The sequence below is a fragment of the Aphelocoma coerulescens genome, chromosome 3 (genome assembly GCF_041296385.1).
Source record: "Aphelocoma coerulescens isolate FSJ_1873_10779 chromosome 3, UR_Acoe_1.0, whole genome shotgun sequence".
In the NCBI taxonomy this organism is placed as follows: Eukaryota; Metazoa; Chordata; class Aves; order Passeriformes; family Corvidae; genus Aphelocoma; species Aphelocoma coerulescens.
The window spans coordinates 106,444,452-106,472,405 of record NC_091016.1 but is presented as its reverse complement, the minus strand read 5'-3'; the positions used below and the strand labels follow the sequence as shown (position 1 = coordinate 106,472,405).

The following is a 27,954-nucleotide window of genomic DNA, read 5'->3' as shown; positions in this document are numbered from 1 at the left end:
TAGAGCTGATGAGGCTGTGCCTAAATTGACCCATCCCACAGGCTGGGGACAGCCTGCTGATGGGAAGTAGCTGCTTCAGGCAGAAACCCCCACTCCTCGGAGCTGGTTCCAGCAAGAACAAGCCTCAGGTACCTACACTGAGCCCAACCAAATCCACTCACTGGTACTGTTCTTCTAGATTCTAGATTTACCAGATTATTTTAATCTCAAAAGCTATAGAATACTTTCTTTCCATCAAAGTTAAAAATATTAACAACTTACATTTTGAAAGAGATTTAAATTACTTTTCTGATTACCAAAGCTATTATTTAAAGCTTATGATTACATCCCAAATATAAGCAATTATACTTCAGTTACCAGGTGGAAGAAAAAAATCAAGAAAAATCAATAGACCTGGCAGTCCATGGTCACGGCCACGTTGTAAATTCAATGATGATAAATCAAGTGAACCATTATTGGACAACACAAACAGTTTTTCTGTTAACTCCTCATTCAGCAGTTGATCTTGTACCTGCAGTTTTGCTGGATGTGCTAGAAGACCCCTTAGTAAAGGATCCAAGCCTCCTTTAAACATAAAAATAATGGTATTATATCATATATATAAGCTATTATAACTTCTGTAACAAATGTGAGTACATATATGTTTCTATGTTTTTAAAACATTGTCCACACAGGCTTTTACATTCAAACATACGTAAAAATTTCCTTTCTTTTAAAGTAGAAGTAACAGTGCTATGAAAAATTTCCATCTTCTTCAGGTGTAAAAGAACTTGCAACCTGTTAATAAATTCATCCACAAAAAAAAGGAAACATCTTCATCATCACTCATCCTTTTATTGTCAATCTACCAGACTGTTTTAATCTGGAGAGTAACATTTTTCTGATTCAGTCAATTAATTAATTGAGAATTATCATTTGAGTTCTTTTTAGTACTCTGGAATGCATTCAACAACTTAAATAAATGATTTAATTAGATAAATGTGACAATTCCTAATTCAGGATAAATAACTTTGAAAAAAGTTACAATATTCTGTGGAGAAAAAAACAAAACCAACAAAACCAGCTTAAATAAGACCATACCTTCTTTAATGAGCCTCCAAGGACTAAAGAAAACTTCATGCAAATGAAGATTTGGGAGTTCGGGATCATCTAAATACTGAGCATTCAATCGTCTTACTATTGGTTGGATTGTTGCATGACCAAAACGAAAAGCAGCTGTTGAAAATACATTAGAAACCGTAGGATTCATTGTGGGATCATAACCTGTATAAAGGCCAATATACAGATTAAAAGCATCTGGACCAATGATTTTGGGAATGTAATCTCTTAAAGTAATAATCTGAAAGAAAAGAAAAAGAAACATATTTCAGCTTTTCTATAGAAGAATAGTAATGAATCCCAGGTGCTAAATGCTTTTTTCTTCGCTCATCTATGCCCAAGCATTTGCCATAACTAAGAGCAGTATTACCTGGAAAACAATATCAGTCTTATTTTTGCAGTAAGGGGACAGATGACTGGAGAGAATCCATGGTACAGCTCAGAACAGAGCAACAGTCAGGCCCTGTTAGGTCTTACCATAGGTGCTAGACCAAAGCCTCCTAATCAGGGATTACCAGTGCTGCTCATTTACAAACCACAGGGGTAATCCAGCTCACAGGAGGTGTGCTGAGATTAAAAATGCAAATTATAATGGCCTTAAAATTGGCAATGAAAGCATGAAGCACTATAACCTCTTTCAAGAATGCTCGCTAATGTGAACAGATGCTATTTTCAGACATACATTTGTGACACAAATCCTCTTTTATTATTATTTGAAATGATGAGGCTCTAAAATACTGGTGCCCAAAATCCCCTTGTAGGCATTTTATACTAAACTCAGGCCAATTTATAGACTCCTAAAAAATATACTTCAAAAATTAAAAGACTGATAAACACCTTCTGTCAAATGCTTTTATAATGTAATAGTATTGCAGTGGTATGGAAAAGCATATGACAAAAGGAAAGAGGGGAAAATGTTCTAATGTACCAAATAAAATGAAAATGCATTATAGGTTAAAGATTATGCTGAACTCAATAAAGCAATATGAGATAAATATGAAGCATAATGAACTCAATAAAATACCTTCTAGATTCAATATAATATGCAATAAATATACAGACAAATGTACTTTGAACTTGATATAATGCATATTGAAAAACTAGCTGGCATAAAATGACCTTATAAAACCTTGTATCTTTATTTTAGGCACAGAGCAGAGACAAGCAAATCTTTCCACAATTCACTCACTTTTCCCAGAAGGTAGAGGTTTAGGTTTTCAGGTTAGGTCATGCAGTGAACAAAATATTTAAAAGAGTATATGTTAAAATCCCTTTTACAGCTCCTTTAATGCAGCATATGAAACAAATAAAATTATTGCAAGAAATTAATACTGACACTGTCATTTGAAAAGCTAATCATTTTCTATATTCACAAAGGTTTTGAAAGATAGGAGTTCTAATTTTAGATGTATAGTTTTTACAGTCAAAGACTTTATTTAGGAGTAGGTTAGTCATGGATACAAAAATCTGTGACTAATTCTTTGGCTCTTTTTAAGGAAATCCCAAGCTAAGCTGCTCAGGAAGGCCAGACTCCCTGAAGGAAAGGGCAACTCAGATTTTTCATATGCTCCAGGGGCGACATCTTCATTTCTAATTTCCTTGATAGAGAAAGAGGGGTTGCCATTTCAAGACATGAAAGTTAAAAGGCTAAGGGTGAAAATCGGTCATATGCCTGCCTACCCTGCACTAGGAGAGGCATCTCTTTGATGGAAACTTCCACAGGCTAAATGAGGCTCCATTAAATAGAGGTGAGTTTTAGGCAATACAGGCTAAGTTGTTACTCATACAGCAGAATATGATACTACTATGGGAATCTGCCAAAGAATCACATCAGAAATAGCATCTGGCATTTGTGTAGTCTCTGGATGTGCCCAAATTTGTCTGTGTGAAATCAAGAAGAGGCTCACTACAAGTTCTCATAACTGACACATATATAAGTTTTAAAGAAGACAAGCATCAAATTTTTTTTGTTAAAATTCTTTTGCATGCAGTCCCCTCTCTCAGAGAATGATATAAAAGGTTTATTTCCATTCATAAATAAGCACAGTACTTTCTTTCAGTAGTGTTCCTTCAATAAATGAGATTCTCCTGTAGAAACAAAGGAACGTGCTTGTTGCAAAATACGTCAATAAAATCAGACAGAAAGTGACTATATGGGAAAGAAATCACAAACTATTATAATTAATTGCTCCATCATTTATGGCTTACTTTGAATCTATTTGTTAACAATAAGTTAACTTTCAAGTGTTTGCAGTAGCATAAGGAATGTACGTGAATATAATGAGTCTGAACCTGCAAGGTACTGTGTGGTCTCAACTCCTTGTGACATTTATGATGTTAGTGGTAATCCAAGCCTGTCGTAGGATACATTCATCACCTCATAGCATCAAATCCAGGCTCTACAGAAGCCTCATGAAGAAAACAATTTTAATTAATAATGTCAGTATTTCTACTATCTCATGGCAGTCATTGTTCCAACAGTATAATTTAGCGGAAAATTATGACAAATGAGCACTGTGTTTTAAACAGAGGCCCACATGCTCAGTGTTTTTATATGACCTTTTTAATCTATATAACCATATATTAACAGAGAGATTAAGATCATTTAAATGTTATCCATTTAGTCATATCAGAGAAAATAAAACACTAATTTCTTTGCAATTCACACAATCATTTGGTAAGTATCCAGACAGAAACAGCATCTGAGTGTCAGAAAAGGCCTTGTATAGATTTTGCATCATATCATGAATCCCATGTGCACTGTTTACAGAAAAAGTAACTGAATCCTGACCTGTGAACACTATAATACTGCAAGTCAGGTAGGCTGTTGCTGTTACAGGCAACACTCTTCTCATTCAGAAGGCAGAACTACAACAGGGGTTCCCAAGCGTCCTTATGAACCCACTGAGTATCCTGGCTGCATTTGTCTCCAGGCTGAGCCACCTTCATCAGAAGTCAGCCACACATTAGATGTTTGGAAATAGGTTACATAATTTCACTTTATTTTTGAGAACTTTTTGTTAATGTTAAATGTTATTACCAATTAGATGCAACAGATACAGAAATTCTTATCACTTTTCATACGGTTCAGGAGACTTGCAAAAACCTCTACACTATATCCCAAAGTCAGTGTGAATAGGGCACAATAGTTGGAAAAGAAAAATTTAAAAAAAAGGCTGGAAGAGAGAGTATAAAATATGTGAACTATCATAAGGATAAATAAGGCCAGAAGTGCATCTTGTCATTGCCATTGGCCAGCTCTAACTTTGAAGGAATAGTACCTCACTGAGACAGTGAAGTGCCAATTAAATGAAGCTTCTGCACTTGGAAAAGATTGCAGAAATAATAGAGACCTATCAAACATAGCAATGATGTTTAATTCATTGAAGTGCTATGCATGGTTAGTTTGGAGTTCTCACTGTAAATACTAAAGGATTTGCAGATGATGAAGATGACTTTGAAGTCCTAAACTTTTGGATAAAAGGTGATTGTATGAGAGATCAATTTTTAATTAAAAAAAAATGAACACATTATTATAGTTCTGTTAATAGTCTAAACTATACACTTTATGAGCTCTGAAATTATGCAAGACATATTATTTTATAGTATATATTATTTATTTATCCTTTATAATTTCATATTTCTGAGAAGAGCTATCTAATCATCTAATTTCACAAGCAAGTTTCATCCAAGTAGTTAATGTATGTCAGTTTCAGAAGTCACCCACTTTCAACCCACATCTTGGACCATGCAAGATGCTCAGGGAACACAAGCAGATGTAGAAGGAAGTGAAATAAACACCTCTATGTACACTGAAAACTAAAGGCAGTTGTCACCTACAGTTGGGATCAAGTGGGAGTAACTGCATTCATTCAGTGATGGCTCTCTGCTACTGTACTAAATGAGAGAATTGGATTCAGATTGATCTGCAAAACTCCTGCTCCATCTGACTAGTGCCAAATCGTCCATCTTTCACAATCCAAATGGCACATCAGGGGAAACTGTCTCCAAAGAACAGCACAGGTGTGTGCAAACTACATATGTATGAAATAGTAATGTTAAGGCTAGCAGTTGCATAATTGGACTTTTTTCCTTCAGGTATTAAATGACAATGAAAAAATGTCTTTTTGCACAAAACATGAGGTAAATCAGAATATGTATCTTTACCACTGCATACTGCAGTGTTAATACTTTATAAAGTTAAGCATGCGTTATTCCCATAAAATAGAAAGGAGAGTTACTATTCCTTTTTAGTGAAACTGCACAATGCAGCCAAAAAAAATCTGTTTTGTTCAGGATATCAACAGGCAATTGTTGTGTTTGGTAACCTTGTCAAGTTTCTGTTATCAAATACTTGTCACTAGAGATTTATGATGCCAAAAATCATCCAGGAAGAAAAGTACGGTCTAAAGAGATATTTTTTTCCATCTTCTTTATTCTAGGAAGAAGAAAAGGCTTTTTGTTCAATTCTCTATAATTACACACCCACAGGCAGGAATTATGCTTGAAAGCATTCCTTCCAAAGAAAGAGAATTTTAGAAATGTCTAGCAACAGAAACAAAACTTGATAGTGGAAATTTCAAGGTAAATTCAACCAGAGCTGTCATTAGTGTGCCAGTTAGCTTGCCATTAATAGAGATACTCCAATTATCTGTCTTGAATGAATGTCTCTAAACCAGCTAGATAGAATTCAAACACATTTCTAATGAGCCATAGGCAAATCTCATTAATCTGTGGTACCGGCAGAGATAATGAGCAGCACTGATCCATGCAGTGCATTGCCTTGCACAAAGAGGTTTCTTTCAGGCCATAATGTTTGTGTATGTAAATCAGAAGTGTATGAATGCACAGAGGACTGCTTTTGGACGTGCACTTTTCTTCTAACAGGTATTAACAACTATTCTGACTTGTCAATGCCATTCTTTTAATGCAAATGGCATATTTATGGCAGAGGAGCTGACTTGGTTAAAGTAAACAAAAAGCCAAAAATTTCAAAAGGACTGACTAAATACAATTAAATGAAGTGTGTAACTTCTCTGAAGGTATATGGCTTTGAGTGCAAGTAACAATGCATTAGACAATGCAGGTGATTTCTTAAAGGAAACATGCTTTGTATTCTATTCCACTGTCTAAAAATTGTGGCAGAAGAAAGGAAAATGTTTTATCAGAAAAGTGAAGTTTTATTGCATCCTTCCCCAGTTTATCTTCAAAAAAAGCTCCTTTGGTACTGAAAAAAGAAATGTTAAGAGTCAGAAAACATGTCATACAAACATCCTTATGGACTCTTTTCTTCCGTATTTTCCCACACTTATTTCTCCTGTTATTTCCTGTCAATGACAGCCCCTGAAGTTTGTGCACTACTACTTCATTGAGAACCTCACAGGCATTTTTACACAGGGAATTTGTTATTTATATAATACCTGTGAGAAAGTAAACATTTTGAACATTGTATAAATACAGAAACATTACTTTAAAATAATTTCCTTTACCAAAAAAAAAAAAAAAAGCATCTGAAAAGGCCTCTTTAATGGACAAAACAGACATTGGAGAAGCCTGCATAAATATGTATCTGAGTAGAAACTGCCATGAAAATCAGAGCACTAAGATACCTGGACAAACTAAGCACCAGGACATTGCATTTAGGAAAGTGGAAAACAAAACAAACTTTACACTTGCCAAATTTGAAGCCCAGACATAGGTGGGAAAAAAAGGCAACATGATCTCAAAAGCCTCTCACAGAAGCATATTCAAAGCTTTATGAGCTATTCACTGCAATGTGTAGGTAAGCAAACAAGCAGCCAACCTGATGCAGAGCACCAACAATTTTCCGTGTCTCTTGGTAGACGGTCTCGGCGCTCCAGTGGCCATTGATGCGTTTGAGGGCCCGGGCCAGGCGGTTGTGCTCCCTCAGCCACAGTGTGTGCATGGTGGCCAGGGACGTGACCTCGCTGGAGCGGCTGTCCCCAGCCAGAAAGCATTCCACCCTCTCAGCTCCACTTGTGCTTGAGTCTTGTGCACAAGGGGATGGGATCTGGTCTGTAAAAGGCAGGTATTCCCTACCGTTATCATTATACTTTAAGTTTACTCTAAGAAGGCCTTCTTTGCTTGTTAAATTCCTCAGTTTGTTTTCAACAGCAGGAGTACTGCCATAGACTGTAGAAGCATCAAGGAAAGAAGTTAAGCCATTGATCTGTTGTCTTGTATTTAGCACTGATTTATTTCCAAAGAGAATATCATGATCACCAGTGCCGCATGCAGGAGATGAGCGGTAGAAGGGTAGGCAATCCATCCCTGCAGATAATGTATCATTGGTGGTCACCTGCATACAAAATAAGAGGTGAGGAGAACAGCTGTGGATGCTAAATTGAGTCTTGTCTAAATATTTACATTCACTCTCTCAGTTTTTCATTGTTCAGACCTCAGCTACAGGGGTGACATATTCTAAATCTGTATAGATTGCTTTTCTTTAGGTTTAACAAAAGAGACTAACCTTTTATTAAGCAAAGACAAATAAACCCCAAAACTTTTACTCTATCATAAGCTACTGAGGTAATACATCTACATCTAAATCAGTCTGGCTTTACAATCAAAATTCGTCATAAAATGTTTCAGAGTGAAGACGTGAACATCTGGTCAAATTCTGTTCTACTGAACAGCAAGTGAAGCAGCAGGTTCACCTGTATGCATAAAAACATAATGAGGAGTTTCAGTGTCTGCAGCAGCATGCTGCAAAAGCTTTGATTCAATATTGAATTCTAATCCAGTTTCCTAACGAAAAAGGACAGATGTAAATATTCATTCTGCTTTCCGCCAGTTTCCCACAAGTCTTCTGCCACATTATTTTGCAGCAACAAATGTCTTACAAGTACTGAATTCTGACTATCTTTATAAAAAGCAAAGGCTGCACATAGACTTGACTAAATGAAAGACTGCCCATTCCTTTATTGGTTTGATCCCCACACAGTTGAGACACCGAGGTCAAATAATGAGGTTCAAAAATCTGACTAAGAGAAAATAAATATTTTGTACAGACACCTGAGCTAACCCGTATTTGTATCCTATCTGCTTGCTTTTCATTTTTCAAAACTCTTCGGCAGAAGACAGTGAATTCTGCATATGTGATGTAATTTCTTCTTCATTTTTCTAATAATACAGAAATCAGTCTGCAAAGATGGAACAGTCTTTAAATTGGGGTTAACAGTAAACAAGAAACTTTGGCATAAAATTAACTAACTTTATATAATAACATTGTTACCTCATTTATTACACCAAGTAAAATTTCCTACTACTGAGAACTCATGTCAGTAGGGATTGATACCAACAAATCATTTACATTAAGAAATAGTTTAATTTGTTTTTCAATTTTGTTTGGTAAAGAATTCTACCATTATTTCTTCATTGCCTAGGTTTTAGCAAATCAAAGTAGGTGTTTGAATGAAATAAGTCATTTTTTTTCACTGATTTTTGAAATCAATAATTTCTTTGTCTTATGTTTTCTATTTAATATTTGCTATTAAGTCTTTTGCTATTAGTGTGGCTTCTTTTTCCCTTCAGGTGGTAATGTAAGCAGACAACTCATCTCATACTACAAATATCTGAACTTGACAGCCACAGCCCTGTGTGCGTTTGAGTGTGTCCTGCTTCTAGTTATCAGGAGAACCTGGAAGAATTCAGGTATCACTGAGAAAAGAATGTAGGAAGTGCCTTTAAGCTGTTAAACAGCAAGGCTCACAACAAAACATATCAACACTGATATTCAAACTGAAGTTCATACTGAATAATCTTTAGTTAACTGCCTCTGCAATTTCAATTCAATCTGTTCTGGTCCCCAGTGGAGAAAAACAGCAGTAATGAACATTAAGGGACTGGGAGAGCTGCATAATGCCGTCCATTCCCTTTACCTAGGATAAGTAGTTTGCAGCCAGCAGCTGAATGTGTAAATTGGAGGTTCCTTACATTATTATTCAATAGACATTAAAAATAATCTGAGTGAAAAAAAGAGACCCTTTGCTGCTGATATGGGTACTGAATCACATTTTTTTCCAAAATTAATGAATAAATTTTATATGATTCTTTTTTCTTTGTGTCACATAGTTCTAGAGGGGAAAAATTAACAACAAAACCCTGATTGGTGACAATACTTTTCCTGTATAGCTGCATGTTGATTTAAATCATTATTATATAAGCATGGTCAAACCTGGTTATGATGAAATTCTTCTATGTGTAGGAAAATGAAAGGCAATAATTGTTTAAGTCTACCACAATCTCTAAACTGATATTTCAGTTAAAGAAAAATCTTTCTTATTGTGAATTTATTCTGCGGGAAATGACCTTGTAAAGGTTTCTTTGCTGTAGATTTAAAAGAACATCTAGCTTATGGTCTGTGAAAGTTTGAATAAAAGGAAAATATGAATGCTTATTTGTAGACATGCAACTTGGAGAAGAGTTGATCCCATCTGACAGCGAGCTGCTGCTTCTTAAACAAGAGAAAGGCAGGGACTCACTTTGCTGGTTATTGAGTGCACATGACAGATCTATTTGTAGCTGAGACAGTAACTGGTCACATTACACATTATCACCTCACTTTTCTGAGAGTCTGTTTCTTTTCCACCTTTTTGTCTCTCAGGTAACTGAAAGCTTTTCTGGATTGCATTATCTTAGGTGTATGCGCCGTGTCTAACTTATTGGCAGCAATGTAATTAATATTGAATAAAGTCAGTAGCTCTCCTATGAAAGTCTTTCTAATGCTTCTTTATGTCTCAACCCTAACCTGAAATAATAATCTGAGGAATGACAAGTAATCTCCACAACTCTGTTCTGCATGTCAGGCTGTTATAAAAGAAGTGTAAACTAAAGTTAGTAAGTTTGGTGGGGTTTTTTTCCCATTAGGGGACCCTGTAAAGATACAGAAAAAAAATGTTCAGGCTCTACCAGAAGCTACAGGCTCTGTGTGAGAATCGCTGGGAGAAATTCTATAACCTTTAGTATAAAAGCATCCAGAATAGAAAATCACAATGGTTCCTGGCAACCTATGAATTATTTACCTACACTTGTTATTAATATTAATGCACTACTGCTGCTTACAATCCTTCATTGAATTGCATTGAGTCTGAATATTTTCTAGACAGATTCCCTAACCTGTGCAGTCAGGAGCCTCCTCTCCCTGCTGAAACTCCCAGAGAGGATGTGCAGCTGCAGGCACGGTTGTCCTTTTCTGTGGGTGGATTCTCCCTTGGGTGCTGCTTTTGTAGGAACACAGCAAGAGTGCAAACTTCAGCCTCTATGTCTACATTGTTGTATAATATGCTATTGATTCCACTGTCTTTGGAAACCAGCCACAGTTTCTTCATATACAAAATGAATGTATAAAATTAACTGTGGTGGTTTTCCAAATATTTAATATGTGGAGATTAACTCAGTTAATAATTCTGAAAGAAGATTAGTTCTAGAGGGTAATAGCATTTTGTTTTGCTGTTCAAAAATTAGTTCCTCTGATCACACTATTTACTGTAACACTCCTTTCTTTTTATATATATATTTTTTAAATACAGATTCTATTCTGTGTCTTTGAGAAAAACAGTCACAAAATACTGAACATATAATAAAAGCAAAAGAACAACCATCTTTGTCCATCAAAGTTGTGAATAACAGATTAATAGCAAAATGGAGTTGAAACATTCATGGGACTGTAACCATGTAACAGGTCCACAAGTTGGGAAACTTATCTAATGCTTACAGGGTTGTGACTGAATTTCTTTGTATGTCCCCTGCCATGGCCAGTCATGGCTACATCAAAGGTAGGCTTGACCCATCCACATGCTGAGCAGGAGCAGCTTCCAGTGCTAGATTTAGCTACACGTTAAATACTCAGTGATAGATTAATACGTGATCAAAAAATGTCCTTCAAGAGCCGCCTTGAAACATGCTCTCTGAATGACATCACAGCTCCAAGACAGACATCCAAAATCTGTGCCTTGTTTAGAGCACTTGACACTTGCAAGTCTATGCCATGACAATCTGTGCACCTTTTATCCCTCTGCACTAAATGCTTCTACCACACAAATAATATTAGCCTTGGAGTCCTTTCTTAAAGATCCCTTAAGATGTCTCTTTTTTAAGTAGATGGGATTTTGAGGTTTGAATTAGTCAGAGTTCATTGATTAGACCTCTATGGTCCTTGTGATCCACATTTCATTCAAGTTATGGGAAACAGTATGAGTCTCCTCTCAAACTAAATATCCATGTAGTAATAAAAAAAAATGGGGGTTTTGCACTTCAAAATCAATACTAATAGTGCTATTTCAAAGAATATATCGTAAACACAAATGACTTTTGAAGACTTTTGCAGTTTTATGGCTACAGCAGACTTTTTAAAAATAGGACTCAATATATTGTGGCATATCTTTCAGATGGATCCGTTTTCCCATCATACAAAGCACTGCTGGTCAGGGACTAGATGTCTGCCCTAGCCTCTCCTGGTAAGACTTTGGGAATGGGAATGTTTCTAAGGCTATTACTTAAAAACATAAACAGAAAAAAATAATTTATTGCCCCAGATGGAAATTTGAAACACAGCAAACTAGATATTTTTTTCATAACTATGGCGTACTCTTAATAATTAGGACTTTTGTGGCTGATTCAGGTTACTCAGTGCTCTCAGTCACCCAATGTCTGAAAGAATGCTCTTCTTTAAGAAGCCTGTGCTCTTTCTGAATGCTCTCAAGACAAGTTTGCAAGCCCTCAATAGTCCATATCTCCAGGGTGACAGGGACTAGATTTACCTGTCTGTGGTGAAATTACAGGCTGTTATTAATTTCATGTAACCTTCCCTGTATTTTAAATTTAAATTCTCTCACCATATGGAAGATGAGCCACCTTTAACACAGCTGATTTGGTTCTCTTTACAGTTAACCAAACATTTTCCTTTATGTTTAATGAAAGAGGAATGAGGCACTTATGGAGACTGTGGAGTGGTTATCAACTACAGTTTGCTGAGGCAAAAAAGGTTTTGTATTCTGATAGAAGCCCTACATGACAGTACATAGAGAAGATGGTCAGTAATCAAGCTCCAACACTAAGGAAAGCAATTTAGGTTGCTCTAACTTAAATATCACCAAGGGCTGTGATGGGCATGGGGCTTTCCTGTAGCCTGAGTAGTACAGGCTGTGCTTTGAGAAACAAAAGTATGGTTTTACTTTTCTACTCAATTTTTTGAGTGAAAGCAGGACTATGCTTTTAAATTAAGTGATCAAAAATACAGTATCCTATATTTATACCTATTTATGTTTCTTCTAGCCCTCTAACAAGCTTTGAACACGTTTTCCATCTGCTCAAAGCAAAGATGTGATGTATGTATGTTTCAGCAGCTCCCTGAAGATCATTTTTACGCATACATTGAAAAGACAGCTCTCTTCAAAAGTTTGCATTAGCTGGAAGAAGTATTTTTGCTTTCAATGAGGAATGTTAAGATCCTTTCACTTTATCTGGCTGAAAATATAAATTTTACTTTGCTATTTTCCCCAATGGAACTCAAAACCTTGAAGCATGAGAGCAATAACATTGGGAGGGACCAGTAAGGTTCCCCAGCAACATAAACAGGTTAAAATTAATGAATGTATTAAATACATTAACTATGGTTTATTAACTCTACAAAAAAAATTAAATGTCTACCTGTTTCATTTAATAGTTGTACTGGTTTCTATTTTTCTATCATTGTCTGCTCCAATGTTTCTTGGCTTTACTCACCTGTTTAGACTCTGGCATTTCTCTCAAGGAATTTAAGTTAGAACCTTACCTTTATTGGAAAACATGGATTTTGTTTTTCACAAGTCATCTGGCACTCCATCCCACTTAGGAAGGTGGCTCTACTTGTGCTCTGGGGTGTGAATGCAATGTCATGGTCTATGTACTGTCCCCATACCATAATGATATCAGAATACAGGCTGTCTTCAGTAACAGCCTCATTAGATGCATGAATAATTTTTCTTGTCACTTCACGAACCTGAGAAGAGAATGAATTTACCTTGAGTGCCAAGCAGTTTTTACTTCTCACAAAATGATAAAACACTAAAAACTGTGGGGAACAGTGATAAAAGCTATCTTCCCCCCTCCCCAACTTTATGTAGTATAGTGCTTCTAATGCTTTGCCTAAAACCAAACCAAAACAAAAAATCCAACAATATAAAATCCAACCTCTGTCAGGCTCTTATTTCTGTTCAGGAGCTGAGACCCAGGTGCCACAAGCATATTCAAAGATGTTTCAGCTGAGTTTTTTATGTTTGCCAGTAAGCAGTGTATCTTTGATCTGTTTTTTTTTTTTTAATTTTGAAAACCTCACGTTTCTTTTAGACTGTCTAAAAGTTTTCTTTCTATTTATTCTGTTTTTTCCTCCTTATACAAAAAGATTTGCTGGGAAATCTCAAATCACTGTTGATACACAGAGGGTCTGAGCTGCTCTGTACATAAATGAAGGAGATTATGCAGCCCAGGACATGAGCTAGGTTGCAAACACATGGTAGCCGAAAGTTCTGCTTCCTTTTCCCAGGTAGGAAGAAACCAAAATATATTTCTGACATGCTTCTGTGCAAGCTGCATGGAGATACAGATACTCTGAGGACGAGCACATGGAGACATCGATGCTACATGTCCAGCCTATATTAATAACCAAGCAAAACCATCAGAGCAAAATCAGCACTCAGTTTGTGGAAATGTTAGGGGTATCATTATTCACAGATTCCTCCCTCATGCTGCAAAATATTCCCTGGCATATAACAGCTACCTTGGAAGTCAAGCAACTGAAAGGGCAGCACATAAAATAGATAAAACACTACAGAGCCTGTAATAAATATAAGGGCTATATAATGAATATATAAGGCAGGTTCCATTAAATGGAATTGGTAAGGGCAACGGGCAACATGGGACTTGTTAGGAACATCAGGATTTATACTGAAATAGTTGAGAGCAAGCTACATACAGGTCATCAGGAATTCAAGACTTTAGATGAGTATTTTAACAGCTTTTGTGGCCACAAAGCACAAACTTTTTCTTGAAGTTAGCAAAATTTTCTTATCCCTGTTAACTATTACAGTTACACTGTGATCTAGTATTGCTTTATAGCAATCCTCACACTTATCTATCATCTTCACATTATTTTAAAAGGATATAGTTAGATAGCTAAAAGTACAAAAAAAAAGGACAATTATGTAAATGAGAAAAAACTTTATAACATTATTTTTATCCTGTCTTACTCCGAAACAAAGCAGAGAACCTTGCTGATGGTCAGATGTTGATAACCAGATTTGGTACGGTTATATAATCTTTTTTAAGAGTGTTTTACTTTACAAACATGTACCCTAATGAATCTAGAAAAAGGTAGTTTGTACTATCTACTGGAAATTTGCCTGTGTAAATGTCAGGTTTCCATCTCTGAGCGCTAAATTGTGCAGCTTAGAGACAATGTTATTTAATTAATAGCATGAGTTGCAGCTGACATTAACACTAAATTCTCTTGCTTATCCTTATTAAACATACAATGGTTAAAATGAAAAGACTTTGAGTCCATTAAAAGTCAGATTTCAAAGCAATGATGACAAATCACAAATTATAAATCCAGCCCAAATCACTGCACACTGCACTGGGGAATTTTTCACCCAGCCCTCTGTGCAAATATTCTCTTTTCAAACTTCCCTCTACGGCGGGTCTGCTGTTTTTTAAGAATATGAGGTGCTAAAATCCATAAATATTGCAATATTTTCTAAGCTCAGTAAGTTGGACTAGCTAAAATGAAGTTATGATTTGACAGCAATACTTGTTCAGTCAAGGCTTGCTACCTTATGAGGAATGGTATACATGCACACACCTACACGTGCTAGCACGTCTATGTGCTTTATATTTATTTAGTTAACACCCAACCTTCTTTTCCCCCTCCTCCTTCCCTGAATAAAGGCGCCATTATTAAAGCAAAGAATCATAAAATCACTAGAAAGTCGAGGCTGAAAGGAAATTCTGGAGACCACAATGTGCAACCGTAAATTGAAAGTGGGGGTTAGGTTATTGAGAGCCTCATCAAGACAGATCTTGGGTATTTCCCATTAGGGATAAGCCAGAAGTTCTCTAGGCTGGAATCCATATTCCAACAAAAACCTATTCCAGCATTTAATTGTGCTCACAACAAATTCATTTCTTTTTTCAAGACAAAATTTTCTCTGGAGCAACTTGTGACCATTGCAGCATGCATCCTTGTAGACCTCCCTCTTCTTTACAATTTCATCATGGGAAGCTCAAAATTGGGTTGACTTTGCACCTTTTCTCTACCTGAGCAATCATCACCCTGTGTCTGCTGGCTGCCTGCTGTCTGGTGCCTTCCAGGCCAGGCATTTGGCCAGCTCCTGCCCTGCCTGCTCTCCTCCACAGCACTTTATGGAGTGCTGGGCTGCCCCTCAAGGCAGTCAGTGCCCCCTGGCACTGCTCCGTGGGCTTACCCCCGCCAGGGGCAGGGGAACTCTCACCACGTGTTTGCACTTATGCTTTAGCAAAGCCACTGGCTTCTTAACTAAGCTCCACAGATACGTCTGAAGTATTTTACACAGATACTTCATTCACTGATGCAAATGGAGATCTATGTTAGCAGGTACGGTAATAGCCCAGTGAAAGAGTTTCAAGTGATCTTGTGATCCACTTCCTAACCGAAGGCAGATGGAATCCATTGTATCGGATGCTGGGATCCCATCCTCGAGGTTGGCTGAGGCCGTCTTCATAGGCTGCTGGAAGCCATCTAGCCAAAGCTGTGTTGGATGCTCCCCATCTAGGATGTTCCCTATGAAAAGAAAAACAAAACAAAAAATCCCCCAAAAGCAACAGCAGCAAAACCAAAAAAATCCTGAACCTCCGAATATATTCTGAATTACTATCTATATTATATTTTATTTACATTCTGAATGTAAAACCTGAGCATAAAAAATATAATAATAAAATAATATGAAATAATCATCAGCTACAGAGCAATATGCCATTGCGATTGGATGTTCACATGGCAATCTTTGAGAGGGCATCAAATACTTTTCTTCATGTATGCCAATATTAATTTTACTCTAAAGGAAAATAATGAAAACTTAAATTACTAATGAATTATTACTATTTTATTCATGTTTATAACCTAAGTTGGTTACCTTTTGACATTTTTGAAATACTTGCTGTGAAGGTGACTTCCTGATAGTGTCCTCATTCCCCATAAAGTCAGATGTAGTCTCAAGTGCGTTTGCTAGCATCTTTAAAAAGAGGTTTGTTTAGGGCAACAGCTAGGAAATCAAGACTTAGGAAAATATGAAGAAACCCTGGAGTACAGGTGAATAAAGCTTAAAAGAAAAATGGACACTAGTCATAGAGAAGAAATCATTTAGCAAGACCAAAGAAGCCAGGACTGAGGAGATGGGAGCAATGGCTGAATGCAGGGGCAAGACTCCCACTGGTTGAAGCTATACCAATTTCTTGGGTCAATCTTTGGGAGGGCCTGTGTACAAGCCCAGGAACTGAACTACCCTGCTAAGCTGCTAGCAGTAATTGCACTGTATTTTTTTCTCACAACAACTTGCATTTCTCTGAATGTCGCCTGCCTGGGCACACCTTGGAACCATTACATACCAGTTTGTCATCCCACAGCCAGACAACTTGGAAGGGGGAAGGGGAGTAAAAAAGTATAGACAAACATGTCTAAGAGGGTGACAAGAATCAGGTCATACTTAATTTGAGGGTCAGCAATTGATTATTGGTGATTCCTCTTTATTAGTATAGTAAGGAGTCTTGGGTTTGACTCAATTAATTTTCTCTCTTTCATGAATATTTTAAATGCATTTTTTCTAAGATGAAATCTTTTGTTGTTGTTTGGTTATTTTTTAACATGTCCCGTTCAATATATTTCCTAATAAATATATTCATAATAAATATATATCAACATTAAAAAGAAGAAATAATTTTTTTGCAATGCACTCAGTTGAGTAAAATTGTAAAGTAAGCCACAAAGAACCAGAAATATTTCTGGAATGTTGATAGAAATACATAGTGTTAAAACATACATTTGTAAGTCCATCAGGATGATAAACAATTATGATATTAGTATTTCATTGATCTCCAGCACACTGAAGAGGCTCAATTTGCCAAGCTATATGGTACAGTAATATACTTAATTATCCACAATAATTCACACTTGAAGGTTGAAGTATGCTTTAATAAAGCATTCAAATTAGTTACAGTTGATTTGCCTTTATTAAAATTGCATAAAATACTGCACATAGTGTAGTGCTATTTCACTCAATTAAAAATAATGAAATGTTAATGTAGCTGCTTAACCAGTGATTTTTCTCCTGATTGCTTTTGTATTTTAGCAGAATTACTGGAATGCTACTTAAGTAAAACCCTTCCCACATGCCTTTTTATTATTGCATCAAACATGTTAATGTCTTGGAATCTTGCTTGAGTTAAAAAGGCAACTGAAAGAATGAGATTTTGCTACCATACATATTTATAGAGTGGTCAAATTTGATTACTATATATTTTGTTTATAGGAAGAGGGAGTTTTAATTTACTTGTGAAATACTGGTATTGTACCATTTGGATTTTGTTTTGGCTGCCTGAGAAGCAACCTGGAGTTGTAAACAGCAGTTCACAATCCAGAATTTCTTATTTTGAATCTTATTTTAATGTTCTGCCTAGTTTCAGATACAAGGAATGAATGCCATATGGCAACTTAATAATTAGAGTTTGTGATGTTTTACGTTGTGCTGAGCTACCACGCGTGTAACTTGTGGAAACATGGGACGCTTCTGGAAAATAAGCCTGCCACTAATTGAACACTTAGCTTTCACTGAGGTGATGTAGCAATCCTAAAGGAAACATCTCAGTTCCTCCTTGTGGAAGTCAGTGGATTCAGTCAGGACTGTTCGTTCTTTCCACTAGGGGAGCCATAGTCTTACTCCTACGTCTGCTGGTACTGGACCTTCAGACTGACCATCAGGTCCTTACCTGAGAGAATGGTTAATGACACGGCAGTGAAATAGAAATGCTGCAGATAAAGTTCATCCTAGATGCCCCAAACGTTAGGTGTACAAAAAGTAAGCCAGTCATCTAAAAACCTGTCCATCAAGCCAGAAAGACAGACCTGGGTGCCATCCTGTCATTCCATTCTATTTCTCACTAGCAGGAACAGCCAAAGATGCAGCCTTGCAGCAGACATACAACTACCTCTGAAGGCTAGGATTAGGTGAAGCTAATTGCACTCTGAGAGTCCATTTCTTTAGTACCTGTAACTCCTTCACCCTTGAATTTCTCTCATTGTACTAGACATTAAAAAAATACACAGATCAATACTAGCTAGTTAAGATTAAAAAATGGGAAAAAACCAGCTCTTTGGATTTTCCTTCTATTCCTTATTCTTAATTTTAAAATAATATCATTTTATTTTGCTTGTTTAGGCAGAAAGAAAACTAAAATCTGTTAATATCTGTTACTAGTAAAAGTGGATATTAACTCTGCTGGGAATGTTATGTTGCTATTCTCCATAGAAGGTCATGTTTATGCTATTCTGCTACACCTCTGTTCTAGGAAGTGCACAGTAAAACAAAACAATCTCAATGCTGTGGAATAAATCCTTTGTAATTGATCAGATTTGTCCCAAACATGCAAACTGATTTAGTAAAACATCTGTAAAGCATTTCCTTGCTCACTTCTAAATAGATTTAAATAGATTTTTCTTGAAGGCCCACAATTAATTCCACTATAAATTTTATTTTTAAATTTCACTTATGAAATGCAGCATTTACTGATCTACAGGACAGCTACATATTCAAACTGAGTGAGGAAAAATACAAGTGCAACATAGGTCCCGATATATTTTCTACCTGAAAGTGGAAGCTGTAAAGCAAGGAAAAGCACAGACTGGTACTTCATTTAATGTCTGAAGACTTTGAAGCTGGCTTACATCACAGAATATGTTATTTACATTACTGTATAATGGGATTTTAAGCTGATGTATTTCAGTAGAGCTAGAGGTGTTTTAAGGAGCTCACAAAGTTTTAGAATCAGTTAAGATCTGATGCACTGGTTCGAAAGTCTTTGGTTTTGGAGAGTTTTTTGCTGCCTTGCAACTTATACAGATGTTTAGAGCAAAAAGTCTAAAATACCACCAAATATGAGTGGTGGGTTTAAATTCTGATGCGGTGAAGCATAAAAATATACAAAGTAGAACAGAGTGGCTACAAACCAGACTCAATGAATCATATTTACCCTACCCAGCTTTAGACACCAGACTGAAATGCCTATACACATCCTAGTATTATCAGTCACTGAAGAGAAAGCAGAGTGCTTATTTCCATTTCTAGGGTGAAAGACTACACAACCATGCCTGTAAATTAAGAGCTTCAGCCATGTGTCTATGTTCAGCTGCATGAATCTTGGACAATGTATTCAAGCCGTGATGGAGCTGTCAGTGCAAATATTGTACTAGCTGCTAGTTCAGATTCCAAGGAACTCTGAACATGCCTGGGGGAAATTATGGATACCCACACAGTTAGATTTATAACACTGATGCATATCAGGTTGTGTCCTTTCAGCAAAGAGTCTATCAGGCATGTTCCTTGCAAATAACTTGTGACGTAGCAAAACAAATTCATCTCATAAAACCAGACTTGCTGAATAATAAAACTGCAGAATTTTACTGCCCTTTATTCACCACATTGCAAAGCACCTTAACCTCTACAATGACAATGGCCTTCCATTTTCATCTCTGTAGCACTTCAACTGTAATCTTACAGTCCACCTTTCAGTTTGTGACCTTAGGTCTATGTATCCAGAGGCTGCTGAGTACAAATATTGTTTACCCTTGTACTTAAAAGGGGCTCTCATTCTCAGTTTTACACTCTCATTGCATTGGAGGATTCTGAAAAGACAGGTACATCTATTATGTTGGGTTTTGCAGGAAACAATTGTCACATAGATTAGGCAACAAGTAGATAGTAGTAGTAAAAAATAGCCACTAAACATATACAACCAGATATGTAAAATTAAATAGAGCACCTAGAATTTTTAGATTCATGTTGTGGGAAAGTACAAAAATAGTTCTCCTTGTGAAATAATATAGTTTTCCTGCTTTATATAATTTTATCCAATTCAATCAAAAATAAATGCTGGGTTAGAATTAAGTTTGCTTTTTATATAGAAGAAGGAATCTACTGAATCAGCTCTCCCTAAATGTAAAGTTCCTCACATAATCTTAGAAGCTTTCAGAGGGAAAGCCTGTCTGCAAAAATTAGTGTACCAAAGTTTAAATTGTGGGTTCTTCCTATGGGAACTTTCACAGGCACCTCATTTACAGTTGGTTCCAAAGTTAACAGATTAATGTCAGGCCCCCTCCACCAATTTCCTCAGAAAAAGTAAACACAGCTTCTTGAGTTGAAAGAATGAGAAAGAAGGATTTTTCCAGACACAATTCTTATCATACATACCTGTTATTGCAGGCACCAGTGATGAGTCGATATTTATTAGCTAAGCAATTATTTGGACATTTTGGTGGCAACATATAAGGCAGACATCCAGAAATATTAGCAATCATAGTGAGCAGATCAGCTGATAAATGATCTGAAAGGAAGAACCCAGACAAGCAATTTGCTCTATCAGATTCAGCTGCTCCAGTAGAAAATGCATTATTGTCAGCCACATTCTCCCTCCTCCTAGGAAAGAGCACTTAGTGAGAAGTGCTGCAAGAGGCTGTCTCAGGGACTTAGAGGAAGAGCTGGATTTATTATCTGATGCATAGAATGAAAAGAAAAGAGAATGAAAGAGGTCCAGCAATAACTGAGAACTGGGGCTGACCTGCTCTCTGCTTCCTTCTTTCCCTGCATTGTAGTCCTTTGCTTGGCTGGTCCCTGTGCTTACAACAAAGGCATAAAAAATGCCAATCAAGAACAAAAGTATATGTCAAGGAGGAAAAATGTGGGACTGGAAAGATGCAGATTTAAAGACCCTGCAGATGACTATAGAATTCATTGTTCACTGGAAGACGATCAGAATTATTAGCTGGAATTTGGAAGCTAGGTACAATCAAGTCCCTTTCTACCAGTAGAAAGCATGTTATAAATATATTTCTAATACAATCCAAGATGGGGCTCCCAGTGAGCATCTGATGTTGAGGGACAAAGCCACACTACTGTGTAAGAGAGACCTGTTCTCACCTCTGCAGGTATTGAAATATGTATGGCCAGTTGGAGGTGGATATACACATGAAAAAGGAGCAACCTGGTCTAAAGGAAGGTGACCCTTCCCATGGCAGGGGGGTTGGAACTATGGGGTCTCTAAGGCTCCTTCCAACCCAAACCATTCTATGATTCCATGAATATCCTTCCTGAACTCAGAGAACCCTTGACATTCAAAGTGACTGCAACCATCACATGATGAAAGATGAGGGTAGAGGTAACATATAAAATATATTGCCCTTGTCTCCCCACTGCGCATCACATATCTATTTGTTCTGCCCATTCAACTCTGAATTAAACTGCTTCAGTTCATTGTTCAGCCCAAAAAATTAAGCCAGAAAAATGAACAACAAAGATTCAAGAGCCAAATCAGCTCAAAAAATGTTCTGTTGAGCAGTTAGAATCTGTACAAGGTAGTAGCAAGAACAGAGAGAGAATAGGTTGTTAGACTGGCTACATAATCTTGTCATTATATACTAGTTAATCGTGCCAAATTTGTGGATAGAGGTTTACTTCTGTGTTAGTTCAGGTGTAAATTATACTCAGAGCCCAGCTCCCCAGTTATCTGGGCTGCCAAGGTAGTAACTCACATGTTTTCTTTAAAGTCAATTTAGTTCTTTAATTAATGTAAAATTATTTTGTTGTGGCACATAGACTGTAGATTGTCTATTCATGTTCCATTAATGTTGTTTCATCTCTGAAAATTAACAAGAGCTTTGTGCACTTCTTCTGTAGTTTAGAAATTCAATTTCTTTTGAAATCGCACAGCACAAAAATAATTATATCTGTATGTGTGTATCTGTAGGTACATAAATATATGCACAGAAATACTCATATAGATAGAGATATTTTTTTAGTTCTACAAAGGTCCCATTAGTTTAGTAAGCCAGATATTTCTGCAAGGAAATAAAATAGTAGAATAACTGTGGAGCTTTATGTTTGTCTACAGCACTCTAATGTTTCTATATCTTGGAAAAAAAATGTTAGAATAATAAGACAGAAGACTTCATGGAAGTGACAGAATTAAATTATGGGGGAAAAAAGTCAATGTTTCTGCTATTTTGAACCTTCCAGACACCAGACAGAGAAATTAATCTCTAATTAACAGCAAGTATTTTACTTTACTTAGACAACTCTGAGCTTTCTGGACTATCCCTTTCTTTTCCCATCTAACATTTAAAAAAAAAACCAGTTAAAGTGGAAATAAATGTGTAACAGCACTGCATTATAAAATTAGATTTGGAAATAAGAACATATTTTTTAAGAGAGGGATATGCATATGTTTAGAGGAAGTGTGTTTGAAAATGCCAGTGCCATAGTGTGATAAAAGATCAAGCACTAAACCCAAGCTGCTGGGGAAGATAGATATTTCACTGTAAACAAGAAGCTTGCAACACTGAGGATATGCAGGCTGATTTATAGGCAATACACAGTCATGAGTTCACAGGATGCCAACAGTGCAATGCTGCTCTCCTCAACTGCAGGAATGCCACCCACACTACAGCAAAGAAAAATGTAAACCTATCCGAGATGCTTTCAAGAACAAAAGAAAGTGCAAAAGTAAAATAAAAGTGAACTTAACCCAACTTTAATCTAAAAGACAGCATTCAGCAAATCAATAGGGTGGTTTGCCAATGTCAATACACTATATTTACCAGTTGGATGCAATGAGCGTTTGTGCTTCTGGCAAACTTTTTCTCTCAGCACCTGAATTGACATTTCCATTCGTTCAGCTGCTTGGGAAATATCTTGACTGTCTTGTTCAGGAAATTTTGAGAAAGCCAGCAGCAAAGCAGGGGTTGCTATTCCGTTTCCTTTGACCTTTCTATAATTGAGATAAATACAGAAGGTTTTGCAATGTATACATTTTTAAAACTTTTTCATAACAATAAAGCTGTCTGTGCTGGATAGGTTGAAAGTTTAAGGTATATTTTGATTGAAGAGTACATTGGGAAAGCAAAGAGGAGGACTCTTTTGTGACCTTGTTCTGCAAGGAAAATTCTAAAAGAGAAACTGCCCTTCTATTGGACACACACAAGAGTTCAGTTTGTGGGAAGCCTCTAGGATGAGACAGAAACTGTTGGGGTGAGCAGAGCCTGCAGCACTAAGTGGAAGACCTTGTGCAGGATAGTCGCAAAAGCGGGGTCCCAACTTACTACTGCAAGCAGGCTTTGCTTTCACCTAACATTTAATACCAAATACCAATAGCATTTCTGAGCACCAATTCTCTTTAAAGTCTATATATCCACATACCAGTATTTCAAAGGAAGCTTAACAGTCTGGTGGTTTGTCCGGGTTGAGTAAGTGGTCTGAGATTTATTCCTAATAAAATTTCAATTCCTAATCGAAACAAACATTGTTAAACATTTATCTTTAGCATCTCTTAGCATTTATCATCTTTAAGATATTGACCAAATAATTGCCACAATATCCTGTGAGACAGATAAACATCAGTATCTCCATCTAGTACATGAGGCAGCTGAGCCACTGAAAGCTTGAGATTTATGCTTCTAAATTTTAAATGCCTTAGGGTTGTCACCCAAATACTAACACTATAACCAGAAAGTGACCTCAGTCTACGTACAGAGAGGCAACAGTTCTTGACAAGGTCTGTCTATATAAACAGTTAACTCTCACAGAGCTCTGCAAATCGTGACTCATTTTCAAATCACAGGGATAAGTCTTTAGGAAAGTCTATGCAAAAGTGGGGTGATTGTGCCCTGTAAAACTTAGCTGATGTGTTCCAAATTTTGGAGAGAATTTAATTTTGTGTAGCACAGAAACCTAGTCAGAAAATGGTTGAAAGAACTCACTCTCATACTAAAATTCAAGCACAAAGGAGCATTCCCTAATTTGTTACCTAACCACAGTCCAAGATAAACCTTTTATTTCCTTTCCCTTATCTTTTTTTTCATCTGTTGTAGATAGAAGAGGAAATATTAAATTCACTTTAACAGTCCACTTTAAGGCAATAGGGTTTGGCTCCTGATGCCATAGGAGCTGTTCCCATCTCACTCTGAGCTGGAAAAAACATAATTAATTTTCAAAACTGTGTCCATAAAATTATTATTTTTGAGCCATATGTTAATGGAAATTTTTGTGCTATTTAGTTCAGAAAAACATTAGTATTTCTTTTTGGGTTTCTTATTTTGTCTCACATTTTAAGAGAGCAACTTATATGGTGATAAGGCACAAGGTCATATTGGATCATATAATCAGTGACATAATCATAGAATGATTTGGGTTGTAAGGAACTTAGAAACCCCCTAGTTCCAACCCCCCTGCCATGGGCAGAGTTACCTTCCTCTAGACCAGATTCCTCAAAGGTAATGGGAGCAGTGAATCTGTGATTATATGGGTTCTCAAAAACAGAAAGCCTGACTAACTTTTCTCTTATGAAAAGTTTTTTACTGAATAGATTCTTCTTTTTTTTTTACCTTTTAATTTCATAATGTGCAGCATAATCCACCAGACTAGAACCCTTCTGGATAGCCTTAGTAATGCAGTTATCTTCAATTTTTTCTCAACAGGGAAAAAAATAAAAAGAAACAAAGATAAAGATAAATATGTTAATATAGAATATATTTATTAAAATATTTACAGTTAGAAAAGATATAAATATCTAATATTAAGGTGAAATTTTTTGCCCTTTAAAACCATCTCCATATTTTATTCCTGAAATTAATGTTGTGGCTTCTGACCTCACTGAAAAGTAAAGTAGGGGCAGTAAATCAATTCCATAATTTATAAGACTTAAGGAGTTAGATTTCCTTGCTGTTTTCTTGAAGTATAAATCCAGTTATGGACATGTATAGTACCAAACATAATAGGTCTAGCTGAAACGTGTTCTCTGGATGCAACTGTGTTCCTTAGGCTTCATATGTATTTTTCATCAAACTGTCCTTGGATTGACAGGACAAATCTGAGCCTCCCTCACAGGTAATATGAGCTGGTCTGAGCCACATGAAGAATTCAAGTCCATATTCAAGGAAAATTAAGACCTGGGATGTGGCCAGTGCATGAAAGCCCTATTCTCATTTCTTCACCTATGTTTGATGGAAGAATATATGTGAACGTAATAATACTTCAGCTGTGCTATTTTGTATACTACTATAGTGGTTTAGTTTATTCCCCTTCTGTGTACATGTTGTTTTATAATAAAAGAATGTTTAAGGTCCAACTATTTTATTTCTATCTGAATTTTGTGGGATGGCCCATTTTTTTCTTAGAAAATGAATCGTAACAAATAATAACAATCATTTATGTACAACCATTTGTCATTTATGCACAGTGTAATTTTAGGGGAGCATATTCTATCTGTAGTCCATACTGTGCTATTTCTATCATCTATTTTTTGAATAGGGCACTCAGCTCAAGGAAGAGAAATGTGTGATGAGGAGTAATCTTTCCTAGGCTAAATTATTCTCTACTAAAGTTTTCAGTATCTAAGTATAGCAGTAGTTATTTCTCTTTTTCACCTGTGCATAATAAAATATTCAGATGATTCATTTGATGTTATCATTCAGATTTTTGGTACTTCTGAAAACCTTTTTGAGTCTATGTTAAAAAACAAGTTGGATTTTCATAGGCCATACAATAAGTAATTCTTTTAGAATTTAATATAGCATGTTTTTAAATTACTTTTAAGGGGCTTAGCTCTGAGAAATATAATATGCTTGAAGTATGGCTGATCATGTAATATTGATTCAGACTCTGATCTTGAAGAGAACGTCTACTTGTCATACTTAAATTCCATTGTCTATCTTCCTTTGCTTCTAAGCAAAAAAGTATGATTTTTGTACCAGTACACTCTCTTCAAAAATGTGGTTCTTGAGTAATAAACATTATCTTGTACTGTCTCATCAGAACAAAGAACATCTACTATAAAAAGAATCACATTTCATCTATTCTATTTATTTATAGTCCATGTATATTTATATATATTGGGGCTTTCCTGTGCCTAGGAAGCATATAAAAACAGAAGGAGAGGGACTTCTTTTATGGATGGTATGGGACAGGATGAGAGGCAATGGTTTTAAATGGAGAGAGGGCAGGTTTAGATTAGATGTTATGAAGAAATCCTTTACTGTGAAGGTGGTGAGGCACTGCAATGAGGTTGTCCAGAGAAGTTGTGGATGCCTCGTTTCTGGAAGTGTTGAAGGCCAGGTTGGAAGAAGCCCTGAACAACCTGGTCTTGTGAATGGAATCCCTACACATGACAGAGGGTGTGGAACAAGATGATCATTAAGGCCTCTTCCAACCTAAACCATTCTATTATGCTTGGATTCATTTTCTATTAACTAACATACAACATAATGTGGTCATTTTAGGCCACATCTTTCCAAACAACTTGTATGGAAGCTCAAAGTAAAGAATTCACTCTGGAAAGAAAACCTGATCTCCTGTTTTGCAGTCATGGTACAAAAAAGATTTCTCGTAAGAAGTAACAGCTTGGGAACTTGTTTTAATTTAATATGTTTGTATCTAATTTTATTGTGATTCTACACTAACTTCAGGTGAAAACTTTCCTAGGGAATCATATCATCATGCCTTATGAATGATGTATACAGCTATATAAGAGATTGTAGTTTGAAATCCTGTTTCTTTACTATCTCTGCCCTAATTTCATGTAAAATCAGCTTCTGCAGATTTCTTTTAAAACTCAGTCTAGTATCTGCTACACTTCTAGTTTATTTGCTTTAACTGATTTAAATTGAGCAGATGCAAATGATGGTAAAAATTACAAGATTACATTTTTTGAACACAGGGAATACTGCAATCTGAAATGCTCTAAAATCCACAGAGTGCCAGCAGCCAACAGACCCACGGGAGAGAAGCACCCTTGTGCGACAGCAGGAGAGTGCCAGGTGGGACATTCTATGGCAACTGCCTCTAGCCCAGGATGACCAAAGGTAATGATTAGCAGATGGGGAAAGAAACCCAGCAATCGTGCTTGTCAACATGTCATCTGACATGTGAACATCACTAAGAAAGTAAAATCACTCCTAGTCAAGATACACTAGAGATACACTACACATACAAAGTTTTACTTACTGAGTTTCTGAAACTGCATATTAAAGGAAAACATCCATGGAATAATTCTCACAGAAGCCAGATAGTGTATTTTGCACACAGAAGAGATTGAGCTATACTGACATTGCTATACTGTCTGCAGTGCCAGTCAGCTTAACTGTCAACATAAGAAATTAACATGTATTTTTATTGTTACTTACCAAAGATGGTGTCTTTCCGTATTTCAAGGAAAGAAAAGAAAACAGCTGTGAAGGCTATAGCTGCTGAAAATCCCAAAATAATGAAAATTTTCATCTACAAGTAAGAAGAGATAATTGTTGAAAATATATATATATGCATCTTCTAATTATAAGCCAGACTATAAATAATTTCCTGTTAGAGAAAATTTTACTTTAAAATTAGATTTCCAGCCATGTTTGACTACGTTTTTGAAGTTCAAAGTAATTCACGTTTTCTTTTTCCCTTCCTTACTCATTACTTTTCTTTTACATTTTGAGAAGCTTCTAGCACAATGAGACACATAACTTTATTTTACAACATAATATGTTCTCATGATACCAGCAGCACTTAGCCTACATATTAG

At 36.3% G+C, this 27,954-nt stretch overlaps 1 protein-coding gene and 1 long non-coding RNA gene across 4 annotated transcripts in view; one reads left to right on the top strand and one right to left on the bottom strand.

The window, feature by feature from the left end:
- TPO (thyroid peroxidase) overlaps positions 1-27,665 on the bottom strand; it is a 36,686-nt gene extending 9,021 nt beyond the window's left edge. Inside the window, exons 1-9 of the mRNA XM_069011511.1 lie at positions 27,572-27,665; positions 24,776-24,860; positions 22,994-23,163; positions 20,592-20,724; positions 15,784-15,913; positions 12,893-13,099; positions 6,902-7,417; positions 1,081-1,339; positions 394-564 (exon numbers count right to left, since the gene is read on the bottom strand). Of these exons, the coding sequence (XP_068867612.1) occupies positions 394-564; positions 1,081-1,339; positions 6,902-7,417; positions 12,893-13,099; positions 15,784-15,913; positions 20,592-20,724; positions 22,994-23,163; positions 24,776-24,860; positions 27,572-27,665 (1,765 nt within the window). The remainder of the gene's footprint in view (positions 1-393; positions 565-1,080; positions 1,340-6,901; positions 7,418-12,892; positions 13,100-15,783; positions 15,914-20,591; positions 20,725-22,993; positions 23,164-24,775; positions 24,861-27,571) is intronic.
- Positions 45-9,803, top strand: LOC138108611 (uncharacterized). Of its 3 annotated transcripts, XR_011150027.1 has the most exons (5): positions 64-128; positions 2,595-2,846; positions 4,809-5,121; positions 5,541-5,682; positions 8,653-9,803. It is a non-coding gene; the product is annotated as an uncharacterized lncRNA (long non-coding RNA). The 3 variants fall into 3 exon arrangements; XR_011150028.1 differs by lacking the exon at positions 2,595-2,846 and having other exon boundaries at positions 45-128; XR_011150029.1 differs by lacking the exon at positions 2,595-2,846 and having other exon boundaries at positions 67-163.
- Positions 27,666-27,954: the final 289 nt, after the last annotated feature.